Source organism: Panthera uncia, chromosome B4, assembly GCF_023721935.1.
Source record: "Panthera uncia isolate 11264 chromosome B4, Puncia_PCG_1.0, whole genome shotgun sequence".
Lineage (NCBI taxonomy): Eukaryota > Metazoa > Chordata > Mammalia > Carnivora > Felidae > Panthera > Panthera uncia.
Window position 1 is genome coordinate 104,969,788 of NC_064809.1, and position 15,309 is coordinate 104,985,096.

Below are 15,309 nucleotides of genomic sequence, written 5' to 3' on the forward strand. Positions count from 1 at the left end.
TCTTAGATGTTATCTGAAATAGAAAAAGAAGAATTTCTGAGGAGTAAAACCCATTGTAGCAGTCCTGATTCTATTCCAGAGCCTGGTCCTCATGATTTGCCTGTAGATGAACATGTTTTGTCAGGTGGGCTAAATGCTCAATGATAGTTTGGATAATTTTAATGTGATTTACTATAGTTATCTGAAAAACGATTAAGAGTTTTCTTTTGACATTTAGAAAAATACAATCCTGATATTTGAAAATTATTATGCTTTATTGTACTTATTTAGTTTCATATTTTCATAGTTTTTAAAAAAATTAATGTTTATTTATTTGTGAGAGAGAGAGAGAGACAGACAGAGCACAAGCAGGAGGGGCAGAGAGAGAGGGAGACACAGCAGGTTCCAGGCTCTGAGCTGTCAGCACAGAGCTTGACACAGAGCTTGAACTCATGAGCCACGAGATCATGATCTGAGCCGAAGTCAGTTGCTTAACCGACCGAGCTACCAAGGTGACCCCATATTTTCATAGTTTTTTATACCTCTTAAATTAACTTGATTTAAATATATTTAAAATTTTCCATCTATATAGCTGACTGAAATAGATATACTCAGCCATGGATTTTTAAGTGTCCTTTAACTATGTTCCTTAAGTATCTTTTAAGTACAGCACACACACACATATTATGTTTTTACATTAAGTTTTGTGGTATATAGTTTAAGGCAAGTTATGTAATTTCTTAATTGACTGAAATGGAACTCCCTTATATATTACTGCAATAGAATTTTTATGTATATTTAAGAATGTATTTTTTGCATATTGTCCCTTTTACTTTGGTAATGCATTGACATTATTTCTTCATTTCAAAATTACCCTTATACTTTACATTAAATCAGTTTTGAGAGGTTAGATTTTTTTTCTTTTTCTTTTTTGAGAGAACGAGAGTGTGAGCTGGGAGTGGCAGAAAGAGGGAAGGAGAGAGAATCTTAAGCAGGCTCCATGCCCAGCACAGAGCCCAATGTGGGTCTCAATCCCACAACTTTGAGATCATGTACTGAGTTGAAATTAGGAGTTGAAATCAACTGACTGAGCTACCCAGGCACACTGAAAGGCATTATTTTGATAATAATAATAATGTTTCTCTTCATGAATGCAGATGATACTGATATAAATTTTGGATACTGTGAAGTGGAAGAAAGATGTAGGCAGTCTTTTGAAGCTTGGCAAGGCAAACAGAAAGAACTGGAAGACCAAGAGAAAGAAACTCTTAAAGCTCAAAGGGATAGAGAACAAAAGCAATTTGAAGAAGAAGAAGAAAAGAGACATTGCTGGATGAAACAGTTTGAAGTTGAAAAGAAGAAATTAGAGAATATTCACAAGGTAAGGGTTTTTTTTTAATTTTTGTTGTTTTTCATACTTTTTTTGAATCAGTAACTACTTATGAATAGTACTGGTGTTTTGGATTATGGCGTGGATTGAGCTATGTTCTGTGTATTTTTTTTAATAGAATTTTACTTTTTGGACCAAATGACATTAGAAAATATTTTTTTAATATTTATCTTTGAGAGAGAGGGATAGGGGGTGGGGAGAGCCTGAGTGGGGAAGGAGTACAGAGAGAGGGGAACAGAGGATCTGAAGCGGGCTCTGTGCTGACAGTAGAGAGCCCGATGTAGGGCTCGAACTCATAATCTGTGAGATTATGTCCTGAGCAGGAGTCAGACCCTAACTGACTGAGCCATCCAGGTACCGTGTTCTGTGGGTTTTAAGTACTTCTGATAGTTGAAGCAATTGACTGTGGTAATAGGATTTACTATGGACTTCTTGATTAGTTTTCACTGTAATTCATTGGAATTTCAGATGCTTCTTTGGAACTTGGGGGTCCCCTGGGTCTATGAAGTTACAAAGATTGTCCTAGAAAGGCTGATACTTAGAGCATAAACTGTTGTTTTTTCATACACTTCTTATCATGGAAGAAGGCAACATAATTTACTTGATCATGAAATGTCCTTGCTATGTGGTCTAATATATAACAATTACATGAAACATTTGGTTGAAGTGGTTCAACCATGTAGGTGATGGCCTATGCCTTGCTCCCGTATTGAGCTAATTCCTGGGCCAGAGATTTTTTGGTGTGAAGGAGTTTTATGTTGTTGTTTTTTTTTAATTTTTTTTTTTAACGTTTATTTAGTTTTGAGAGACAGAGCACGAACAGGGGAGGGGCAGAGAAGGAGACACAGAATCCGAAGCAGGCTCCAGGCTCTGAGCTGTTAGCACAGAGCCCCATGTGGGGCTCAGACTCACAAACGCAAGATCATGGCCTGAGCTAAGTCAGACACTCAACCCACTGATCCACCCAGGAGCCCCAGGAGTTTTATGTTTTTATTTTTGTTTCCTCCTAACCCTACCCCAGGGGGTCCACAACTTCAAGTCATGGTAGTGGTGTATTGAGAAACTGGTGAATTTTTAGGACTTGACTTTATGGGCATCAGAATGCCCATGAGCTTAGAATGTGTGGGTAACAGGCAGGACTGACTTCCCTGTCTTACATTACTAAAATTGACTTACATATTACCCACAACTTAATAGTTTTGACTGTTCTGTGTAGAGAGCATTGGCATGTGGTCACTTATGCAGTTCAGGGTATTCTAGCCCTCCATGTTGAGTACATTGCATTTCCTGATTTTATAGAAAATAAATTAAAAGCAATTATATTACAGAGCCAGTTTGGTTGTGGCTTTTTCTAATAGTGAACTGTGCATCCTTAACTTTCCTTTCATTATGTTTTCCTTCCCACAGACCATTTTAATCAGTCATTTCTGAAAGTCAGAAGCTTTTTTTTTTTTAATTCCAGGAAACGCTTTAATATAATTAAGATTTTAGAGTAATATTTGCTGTTTTGTGCTTAAATGCATCATTGTTATTGATTGTTAGTGGTGTTTTCAGATTTAGAAGACATCTGACTTTTAAATTCTCTTCAAATAAATTGACATTTTTAATTGTTTTAAAGCAAAAATATATTGACTACCTCATTGGCAAAGGATTCAGGTATATGCTTAGATGACCCAGAGAGATCTAACACTTGGGGCCCACCCTCAAAGATTCTAACTTAGTTTCTAAAAGTAATTTGTGCTTTATCATAAAATTATAGTTTAGAATATTTTAATGAATTCCTAAATGTATGCTTTGTTATGCCTTGAGGCTTAACACTTTTCCAATGACCGTTCCATCATTTTATTATGATGGATTCTAAATATGAAATTTATTTTCTTTCAGTTCTTTTCTGTGTCCTTTGTTAGCTTCCTCTTGCATTCCACTTAACAACTATTGTAAATCTCTTTCTTTAAGAGTTCTACCCAACTTCTCCCTCCTCATTATTGGCAAGTAATCACATAGCATTTTTGCATCAATGGCAAACTTTATTTTCTAATCCTGTATCAGTTTGCATCTACCTTTATATTCACCCTGCTGTTTTTTCTTGCCTTTGCTCCATTCTCAGTAGGAAAGGTTTCTTCTACTAAAGGTTAGCTTTCCCTGCTCTGCTCTATATCTGTCATTTTCCAATTTACCCCTGCTTTGTTAGTTTTACCCCATATGCTGAAACACCCCAAAACACCCCTATCAACTTCTTTCTTTCTTACTGTTTATACACTTGTTCAATTTTCTCCCATCCTAGACACAAAACACAAGAAAAATCATGAGATCAGCTTTGATCATATATCTCAATTTAGCTTCTCTTTAGCTCTAGCTACCAAAGTCAGGCTTATTAAAGAGTAGTTATTTTTGCTGTATTTATGTCCTTGTCTCTCATTAAATCCTAAGCCTACTAGGTGTATATCATCACCACTCTACTAAATTAAACTGCTCTTAACAAAAATAACCAATGACTTCTCTATTTCCATACTCACAGGTTCTTTTTCAGCTCTTATATTGACCTCTGTAGCGTTTTATGCCAGTAAAATTTTGATTGTTGACCATTTCTCTTTTCCTTGTCTTAAATCGGACCATGCTGCCTTGATTCTCTTCTTACGTGTTTGACAATTCCTCCTTTATATCCAGTTTAGCCTTCTCTGTCTCTTTCTCTCTCCCTGAATATGGTACGACCAAGGATTTCTTCCTTTGTCCTTTTATTTTTCTTCATATACTTTCTCTCTTGATAATCTCAGCCACAGCTACGGCTGTTCAGAAACAATGTCAACTACGTAACTCTTCTACAGATACTTTACACTCAGAACTTAATATGTTTAAAACTGAATGCATTGTCTTTATTTCTTAATTGTGCTTCTCCTCAGGTATTTGTTATTTTGATGAGCTACACTATCATCATAGTCCAAGCTGGAATGATAAGGACCATCTTTGACTCTTCCCTCTCTTTATTATCCTCTTCCCTCTTAAAGTTATATTATCCATCTTTTCATCCACACACTTAATCTACTGTTACTCCATGGTTCAGGGTGTCCTAATGTCTAGCTTGTCTAAACTCTCTAACCGATCTCTCTACTTTTGGCCTTGCATTCCACAAACCCATTCACCATAGTCCTGTCAGAAGGATTTTTTTAAAAAAATATTTATTTATTTATTTTGAGAGAGAGAGAGATTGAGAGAGAGAGAGAGAGAGAGAGAGAGCGAGGGAGAAAGTGTGCAAGCAGAGTAGGGGCAGAGAGAGACTCCCAAGTAGGCTCTGCACTATCAGCACAGAGCTGGATGCAGGGCTCCATCTCAGGAACCCTGTGATCACGACCTGAGTGGAAATCAAGAGTTGACCACTTAACCGACTCCACCCTGGCACCCCTAGAATGATTTTGTTATTTCTGTGCTTAATTCCCATCATGTAAGATTATATCCAAAGAAATATTCCCATTTCCTTTATTTCCAATCATCTGGTAGTTTATGGAAATTTTATGTTTACATTGTCTTTATATCTGTTCTCAGTCCTGCCACCCTATCTACAGAGGGCTCTCCTTGATTCTTACATGGACTTTTCTAATACCTACTTTATTATCTCTTTAGTGACTCTTGCTTTCTGTCTTTAACTCTGTCTAAGGTAACCTTTTAATTTTCCTAAAAGCAGAACTATAGTCATCTTCCTAGTTGAAAAACATTTAATAAATGCTTAACATGTCTGTTTAACTTCTTGAAAGCCTAGTCATTTCAACTAGTCTTCTGCATGAAGCCTCTGATGATCCTCCAGTTATAACATCTATTTCTGCTGTGATCCTTTATAGTCTTCTCTTGTGATAAATTTATTCTGCTAAATTTGAGATAATATGGGAATTTATGATAATGTTTCCATAAAGTTTTAGAGGAAAGAGATTACATTTTACTGATCTTGTTTATTCTGCAGAGCCTTAACAAAATAGATGCTAATCAAAAAAAAAAAAAACATTATCCACTGAACTGAAGGGTTATGTGAGTTAAATGGGATGGTGAGGAGAGAAAAATATTATGTAATGCAAAACTCATCTTACAAACATTAATATTTGTAATTTTCGTGTTGTCCAACAGCATATCTAGTGAATACATTTTACTATGTACATAAACATACTCAAATAAGCTTTCTCAGGTTGCCAACATCTCCATGTGCTCAAAATGGGAACTTTAGGTATCATTTATGTGACACTTTAGGTTGAGATTAAAGTTGTTATACTACTACTAATAACAGAGAATCGTTGGGTAAGTTTTTATCTTTAACTATTATTTACAAATACAGGTTTGAGAACCAATTATAATAAGTATATATATTTTTTTGATATTTGAATATAATATCTCAATATTACCGTATGTTCAGCAAGAACAGGACAAGATGAATGATGAACTCCATAAAGAAGAGAAAATATGGAAAGAGAAATTTAAACAGCATGAGGTATCTATTTCTTCTTTTTAAACATCATGATAATTATTCTTCATTTGGAATATTTATTATACTTGAAATGGACATTTAAAAGTAATATTGCCTAGCTGGTATAGGATTTAATTTACTAAGACTTTAAAAAATTCATTAATCACCAGAAATTATCCTTGAAATATAATGCCCTAAAAATTAAAATAAAGTGGGTCAGTGAGTGAACATGTCTATGTAAAATTATAATTCTATAATTTTTTAAGATTTGAGGAAACATGCTATTATGAATATTTCATTATGACTGAAGATGGTTATGAAAGTTACCTCATTTCTTGAACACAATTGAATGTTAAATAATTCTTGTGAATTCAAGATCATTCTAATGATATTTATTAAGTTTAAATTTACTTAACTCATTTTTATATAAGATTTATTTATATATATAATATAAATATAATATATATAATATAAATATAATATATATAATATAAATATAACATGTTATATAATATAAATGTAATATATGTTATATGTAATATAAATATAAAATAAATTTATATGCAATATAAATATAAAATAAATTTTATATAAAATTATGTTTTTCTATAAAACAGTTTTTAATAGAAATTTTTATATAAAATTATTTTAATTATAAACATGAAGTAGATAAACTTCTTATAATCCTGATATCCAGCTAAACATTCTACCTTTCTTTATCTTTCAAGTATTTTCTTTATATAAACAGTAAAAAAAGTAAACTTTTTTTACTCCTGAAAAAGTAGGTTTCTACTATCCATTTAAAAAAATATATGTATATTTGACATTTAACATTGCATAAGATTGAATGGTACAGTGTATTGATTTGATGTTATATATTATAATATGATTTTCTCTATGGTGCATATTTAAATAAAAAAGTTGGTTAGGCATGTGAACAGACAGTACATATGAATGACAAGGGAAAAAAAAGACAATAGTAATTTACCTACAGGTAACCCAAATGTTGGAGTAGGAGAGCCATTAAAATACCTATAACTATCATTCCATAGCAACATGTTAAACAGATAGATGCTAAGAAAAGAGAACTAGAATCTATAATGAAATATCAAGTATACATTACAAAGTTGAAAAGGTCAGTATGTAAATTTAAAAATTCAGGGCATAAGTTTGACAGTTTGACTCAGCAAATGAAAGCATTAGTGAAACTGAAGCAAGGTCAGCAGAAAATATCCAAATTAAAGCACAGAGAGCACAAAAAAAAATGGGAGGACAGAAGAGAGTACAAGAAATATATGATGTATAGTGAAAAGATAAAACATGTGTATACTAGTAACCTTTGAAGGATAGGAGCAGAAACAGTGGGTGAAGAGATAATAGTTGAAATAGTTTAAAAGAAAATCGATCTGAACATTCAAAGTTGATTAATGATCTGTATACAGAATCAATACAGAGAAAACCACACCTGGGAGTTTAGTAGTGTAATGATTGAAATTCAAGACAAGGGGGGAAAGTTGTAAAAGCTGCCAGAGAAAAAGGCACAATACCTAAAAGGAGCTACAGTGAACTTAACAGCTGACTTCTTAAGTGGGATAGTAGAAGAAAGTAGAAGATAGTGCTAAGTGTTAATGGTTTCTTTGATCATTAGTGTTCTTTGAATCCTGAGTTTCCCCTGATTTCTGGACTCAGTTTTCATTTTCTGGAATGCATGCCTAAATACCTGTCAAAAAGATTTTTGGATGGCAAATTTTCTTTATTTTGCACACTTGAGAATAATGTCATTTTGCTTTTACAATTGAATTATTTGTTTCATGGGATATAGAATCCAGACTTATTACCATTTGGTTTTAACAATTTAAAGATCTAACTCATGTGCGCAGTTAGATATTTTTGCCTGTGTTATCGTTGTAGATTTGACACTCCTTCTTTACATTCTTTTGAAGTTTTAGGATTTTTCACTTTTTGCATTTATTCACACAAATTTACTGATTTCTTACTGCATGCCGAGCACTTCTGAGTGTTCAGGGTACAGCAGTGGATAAAACAGAAATAACTTCTGCCTTCATGGGACTTAACGTTCCTTAGGGTTCTGAAATATTGCTGCATCTAGATGAGTGTATCAGGGCATGTGTGTCTATGTGTATGTGTGAAAAGTTAACTCCACTCTTTATCTTACCTTATGGCCTTTTTTGGTTTAGAAAACATTTTTGTATTATTTTTTTCCCTTTAATCCTTCTCAGGTCTTTAGCTGTAACTCCTACTAGTGGTGTTGGAGTTTCTGTGTTAATCCTCCGCTTGAAAGTCTCTGTCATATATTTCATGTCTTTGTTGTTTTGCAGGTTGTTTTGGAAAAACACCTAACTTGGAAGTTTTTCTTTAGCCAACACCTATTTAAAGTCATTCTAGTGTGATTTTTTGTATGAATGAGTCATATTTTTTTATTTGAATATTTTCATTTTATTTTTATATAAAGTTATTCTTATTTAAACATATTTTTCCTAAAAAATATTTAAATTTTTATTTAGTACCTACCTTTCCTCAGAAACTAGTTCTTCCTTCTCCTTGTTCAAGTATTTTCATTGCCTCACATCCTTTGTGTTAGCTTTTCTCCAATAGTTGCTGAATTTTGTTGACCTGTTTACTTTTGTTTTAGGACTCTAGTGACAATGACGTCTTCTCACCTAACCCAATGATCTCATTTGATGTAGTATGTGCTTATCAGCTCTCGTAATAGTTGAGAAAGGATAAAATGTGTGACTAGGCTGGTTCTTCATATTGCTTATATGTATGCTCTACCTTGCCTTCCTGGTATCATCATCTCACCAAATAATTCCCTGTGTCTGCAGTCCCTGTGCTAGCTCTGGGAAAGTTTAAAGTCCTTTTCCCCTACACAAATTTTGGCTTGTGGTTTTTCTCGCTTTTTCTCTGTACTATTCTAATTTCATATGCTTTCTATGTTCAAGGAATTCCTCAATTTATATCTGAGTGGCTTAATATAGTTATAATATTAGAATGTCAACTTACTAACTTGATCAAATCTCTCAAATATTTTAAAATATTATATCCTTTAAAATAAATGGCTTTTGTTCTTCTAAGTGAATTTTATAGTAACTTCATTATGACTTCAAGTTAACTATTTGTTTTCAGCCTATATTTTATATGATATTTTAATAATATTGTTCACTTATACTGGTATTTATCTTACTTTACTTTAGGAGTTTATTAAAAAGTTGCATCTACAAATAGAAGAAGAAAGAACAAGATTTAAAGATCTGCAAGAAAAAGAAAAAATGCGTTTGTTAAAACTGCATCATAATGCAGCTGTAAAAATTCAAGCTAAATATAAAGCATTTGTGGTCTACCAAAAATATGGTCCAATCATAAAAGAACAAATAGAAAGTAAGAAAAGGAAAGCACAAGAGTGGAAAGAAAAAGAAGCAAAAATACGACAGATGGAAGAAGAAAAACGAAAGAGATTGGAGGAAGAACAAAAGATTGAAGAAGAGATAAAAAAGCAGAAGCAAGAGGAAAGGGAGAGGAGAGAAATAGAATATGAAGAAAAAAAGAACATCGTGAGAAGAGAAAAAGAGCAACTATTAAACAAGGAAAAATTAAGATTAAGAGGAGATGCAAGCAGACAGCTAATAATAAGTAGAGCATTAAAGAAAGGTGAATACAATGCAAAACATTTAACTGTTGAAGATACATCAAAGAATAAGGATGATATAGCCAAAAAGGTAAGGGAGGAAAAGTCAAAGGAGTGGGAAGATGTTCCCCTCTGGCTAGTTGAACAATCAACTAAGAGAAAAAATGTAGGTAGACAGCTTGTATTAAAAGAGCCAATGCAAGTGCAATGGAAAGATTCTATACCAAACCAGGTGATTTTGGCAGAAATTGAAATGGAAGTAAAAAATGAAAACCTAGCAAAACAACAACATTCCACAAAAATCGTCAAGCAAGAAAGAAAATGTGAAGATGTAGACAAAAAAACCGAATTGGAATACCCAGGTCTGAAAGAAAACATGAATGAACAGTTTCATCTGCAAGAATTAAAGTCTCAAATGCAAAAAGGGGAACATGTGAAACCTGCCATAAATGAGAATGTGAGACAAGACACCCAAACAATAATATTAGGACATAGTCAAGGAATTAACAAGGTGAAAAACAATGAAGCACAGAAAATAATCAAAGATAATCAACAGAATAAGTTACAAAAAGTAGAAAAAGAAGAGATATCAGAACAGAATGAACCACTATATGAAGAGAATAATATTTTAGTAATTTCAGTGAAGCAACAACCACTAAAATTAGAAAATCCTAAAGATATAGGGGAAAATGTAATACTACAAGAACAAGAAGTTGATTTAATTTCCAAAGAAACTGAGGAGAACCGAGAAGGCAATACTCTGAATAGTGATGTGATTTTTAACAGCAGTGATTCCATGATAAATATAGAAAACAAAATAAATGAGCAAGATTATACTTTAGGAAGAAATGCTCTTTGTGAAGATTTGGGAGGTTTTGATGCAAAAAATTCCTTAGTTTTTAAAGAAGTAAACTCTCTTAGGTCTCAAATTAAAGAAACCGCAGAAGAATGTCATAATAATAGAGCTGAATGTGAAAATATTGCGACCTGTACTTTACCAAAGTCAACACTTCTATCTTCTATTGAAGAAAAGAGGCTAGCTTGGATAAAATCATTTAAACCTTGGTTTGAAATTTTCAAGCAAAATCAACAAAAGGAAATTGTTAGGACAAAGAGACCTGTAAAATGCCCAGCCAACACGATGCCTCCTTTGAATACACTAGACATTCTTCAGTGTGGCCCTTGGAATACTTTACAGCAGGTATTTTATAACTTTATAATACTTTTTCATATTTAATTACAATTAGTTCTCTAAAATGTAACTTTAAAAATATCAGTAGAAGGCATATTTTGTATCCAAGAATTTTGCCTCTTTTTAAAAAAAAAAATAATATTTATTTATTTTTGAGAGAAAGACAGAGAGAGCACAAGTGGGGAAGGGCAGAGAGAGAGAGAAGGAGACGCAGAATCCAAAGCAGGTTCCGGGCTCTGTCTGCACAGAGCCCGATGCGAGGCTGTAACTCAGGCACCATGAGATCATGACCTGAGCTGATGTCGGACCCTCAACTGACTGAGTCACCCAGGTGTCCCAAGAATTTTGTCTCTTAATCGGTGATATTGCTAATGAGATATTGCCCCCATTTGAGAGGGGATGTATTTAAAAGATCTCAGTTAAAATTATTCAAGGCATCTTCTTTCTCAGTGAAGCACTATAAAAAGTTTTGGTTTATATCTTGAAGCCATGTTCAGGGTTCCTGTAGCCATTATCAAGCTTCTAAGAATGGAGGCAGCTGGGAATTTAGTGTTGAATTAGAATAGGAAATTCCAAAATTGACACTCAGTTACTTTGCTATAGTTTTGGGCACAATACCACCTACTGGTTTGTTTTGGAATGAAGTGGATTTCTCTGTACTTGACAAGGGCTGTGAAAGAAGGGCTTACAATAGAAGACTCTAGAATTTAGTCATGTGCTATATAAACACGGTGCGTATATACTGACATTTAAAATAATTGTCATCAACTGCTACTAATTTCTATGTTTATAAAGCCCATATTTCAACCAAAATTAATACAGAAACTAACAGATATGTAGAAAAACAGTAAAAAAAATATTTCAAGTGGTATAATACTAGAAAGGACTTCATGATTAAAATACATATATTTGTCTAGGGCCGGAAACTGAAATGTATTCACTAAAATTTATTTAGTTTTTTGATATAGACAGATGCCTATGAAAATAAATATTCATGTTAATATATATGAATTTTTAAAATTCATTCACTCAACTAATATTTATCTGTCCAATATGATAGATTAATATGTATTGTTGAAGGGACAGAAAGAAACCTATCTTTGACCTTATGGAGCTAACTTTGGTACACAAAAAGGCTTTAAACAAATAAATACACTGTTAAATACATTACTACAGATCTGGATAATTGCTATAAATAAGATTTCAGAGATTCTGTGATAGGGTAATAAGATAGTTGGCTTTAAAGAGATCTCTGGAATGTGAAAAAGCAGTATAAAGAACAGAATTACTTTAAAGTTCCTCTACTTCCTAGGCAATGTATTTTTCATTTCCATCAGATCTGTAGGGCTACCTATAGAATCACTCATTAACTCTTCTATTAATTTTTTTCTTTGGCTATGTTATCTCTGGAATCATTCTTTTTCTACTTTCCCTAAGGTGTTAGTGCAGGCATTCTTTTTCTTTTTCCTTTAAAAATTTTTTTTTAAGTTTTTGATAGAGACAGAGTGCAAGTTGGCGGGGGGGGGGGGGGACAGAGAGAGAGAGGGAGACAGAATCCAAAGCAGGTTCCAGGCTCTGAGCTGGCAGCACAGAGCCTGACGTGGGGCTTGAACTCATGAACTGTGAGATCATGATCTGAGCTGAAGTCTGACGCTTAGCCAACTGAGTCACCCAAGTGCCCCTAGTGTAAGCTTTCTGAATTTATAACATTAGCTACTAATTTTTACTTCGGGTAATTTTCTTTATGTATATGTTTGAGCTAGGCCTGAGTGACAGATTCATGCTCACTGTGTACTTGTTTCTAATGTAAACTGAAGTTAGAAAAACAATGGTGCTCTTTTCTTTCATTCTGGGTCTTTGCTCTGTTCAACAAGAAGAGCACTGAGGAGGTTAAGATGTGTGAACCTGTCTGCTTGGTGTTTCTTCTCCTATCCACTCTGTTTCTTTTGTGAAACTCTTGTCAATGTGTGTAAAGTGAGGATTAACCCTCTTATTTCTTAGAGCAAATCCTTGCAAACTGTACTGTGTATACAGATCACCTGGAAATTTTAAAATGCTGATTCTGATTCATTGGGTCTAGTGGCTAGTCTCAATGCTCTGCATTTTTTTCAGTGCCCTTGGATGATGCTGTTGGTGCTGGTCCATGGATTAATTTGAGTAGAAATGTTGTAAAGGACACTGTAACCCTCTAACCACTACTCACGCAACTATTTCAAACATTTAATTTTTCTTTGAAGCATCAAGTATGCAGCATAAAGTTGAAAGATATTTATGAATGTGTCTACAAATGCAGCAGTGTTATAAACTACCATCTTGTAATGACTCTGGTAGATGGTTTATCTTGGTGTCATTATTCACTACTACTACTGACCCGTGACTCCCTTACTTTGATTTTCTAATCTCTTAGCTCCACGTCTTTGTCCTTATCTTGATCAGTTGCTGCCATCTTTGGAAGGCCCTTCTGGAGGAGACCTTTAGAAGAGAAAATTTTACTCTTCTAGAATTTCACCCAATGATGAATTCATTCTGCTTATATTAATCTCTCACTTTCAGCCTTTGGCTCATGAAATCGGGTCTGCCTCTTTTCTATACTGCTTTACATATGGCCAGGCAAATAGTGGTTTTCATTGCTCGACTTTTGGATGAATGAGTGGGAGGAGGGATAAGTAGATGAATAAATAATTCCAACTGAATGTTGACTTTATTCTCCATATTACTACTAGCTTCACAACTTAGATAGAAGGTATTAATGAAAAAAGAAATTAACAGAAAATTTATTTAAGTAAAATTTAATAAAGTACTAACAAGCCCTATATCAAGTAAGATCAGGGTCCTAATTCTATATCTTCCATTTACTGGCTGTGTCACCTTGGGCAAGGTGCTTGATTTTTCTGAGCCTCAGTTTTATCTTCTATAAACTGGGAAGAGCAATATCTATTGGATAGGATTGTTGAGTTTTGAAACAATATATATGAAGATTATAGCCTAGGACTCCTAGTATATATAATAGTTATTGTCAAACTTGGATCTCAAGCAAAGATTATTGATAACTAATATACATTTTTTCTAGTTAATTCATTTTTATTTTATTTTTGGTATTTTGTTACTAACGATAACTTGCTTCAAGTTACCGTAAATAACCGTAAAAAAGGTACTAAACTTAAGGCTTTTCTTATATGTCTTTATAACATGGCATGAAGGATAGCATCTCAGCTGTTGATTAACTTCTAGATCAGAAACTTTCACATCCTTATACAAGGCAAATTGTAATAAACTGGTGTTGTAATGGTACATGCACTACTAAAAGTTAGATTCTGTTTCATTTAAGCCAGTAATTACTCAGATTCAGTCTCTTTGCAGCTGATTTTTCAAATGATATTATTTAAAGAGATTTAAAATTGTGTCACTGAACAGATGTTCTGCCAAAAGCAAAACCAAGAGTCATGACTTTCATTATTTTTGTAATTACAGTTTACATAGATGACTGACACTCCTTATGTTGAACTCGAGAATAATTGAGAGTGAAATCTCTAAAATTATACAGCTATTTTAGGTCATTTTATGTACCATGATCTGTCAAGGATTTAGGGACCTATAGATGATTATTAAGTAGAAAACTGATTTGTTATCTTGTATTAAAATATAATGAATGGATCAAAGGTTCTATAGGTAGAACAGTTTTTTCAAGTTATAAGAGTTTGAAAATATTAGTATCTGAAATATCTTCATATTACTCACTATTAAGGAAAGAAACTGTGAATGCTATTAGTACATTTTAGTTTTGCCGCAGGGCAATTTATTCCTTCATTTATTTCAGAAGCATTTAGTGAACATCCACTATGCTTCAGTTGCTCTTTTTCAGGCTGACCATGAAGTGGTGAATGCCTATGAGTATTAATTTTATATGACCTTAATATTTGGGGCATAAAGCAGTTTTATTTGATTATTGCCATGCATAGATCAATACATGATTAATATAAAAATTTATTTTGATCTCATGTTTGGCAAAACCTAGGGTAGAATAGATAATAAATTGCTACATCATAAGAAAATTTTAAAATCTTCAATAAAAGGGAGGAGGAAATATTATTGAAATGCCTCATATTCGAAAGTGGATACCATTAACAAGGACACTGGAGCAGTTGTCACTTCTTTACTGTAATTAAATTAAACTAGAGAAATGACCACATCATAAAAACTAGAACCTTATTGTTTACATAGGTGATTGTAAGCAGCGTATTATGAAGTCAAGCAAGGTAATATACATTAGAAGGTAGAGAAGCATTTGTTACTATAAATCTGCAGTTGTGGAGTTTTCAGGGTTTTTTTTTTTTTTAAATATTTATTATTGAGAGAGATAGAGCGTGAGCGGGGGAGGGGCAGAGAGAGAGGGAGACACAGAATCTGAAGCAGGCTCCAGGCTCTGAGCTGTCAGCACAGAGCCTTACGAGGGACTTGCACCTACAAACTGCGAGATCATGCCCTAAGCCAAAGTCAGACACTTAACTGACTGAGCCACTCAGGTGCCCCAGGAGTTTTCAGTTTTTAAGTGCTTAGTTCTAAATAGTGTTTTCACTTTTTAGTATAGAGCTAGCTTCCCAATTACAGAATTTATAGGTTCTCTTGTGGACAAATTAAATGGGTAATATACTGTG

General features: G+C 33.5%; 1 protein-coding gene across 6 annotated transcripts in view; it reads left to right on the top strand.

Annotated features, from left to right (window-relative positions):
* The window catches only part of LRRIQ1 (leucine rich repeats and IQ motif containing 1), a 210,475-nt gene that overhangs the window by 12,435 nt on the left and 182,731 nt on the right, over positions 1–15,309 (top strand). For 5 of the 6 annotated variants that reach the window (XM_049626022.1, XM_049626023.1, XM_049626024.1 and 2 more), the window contains exons 5-8: positions 7–124; positions 1,137–1,360; positions 5,766–5,840; positions 9,032–10,663. In XM_049626022.1, coding sequence (XP_049481979.1) covers positions 7–124; positions 1,137–1,360; positions 5,766–5,840; positions 9,032–10,663 — 2,049 coding nt within the window. The remainder of the gene's footprint in view (positions 1–6; positions 125–1,136; positions 1,361–5,765; positions 5,841–9,031; positions 10,664–15,309) is intronic. The other variant, XM_049626027.1, reaches the window with a different exon arrangement.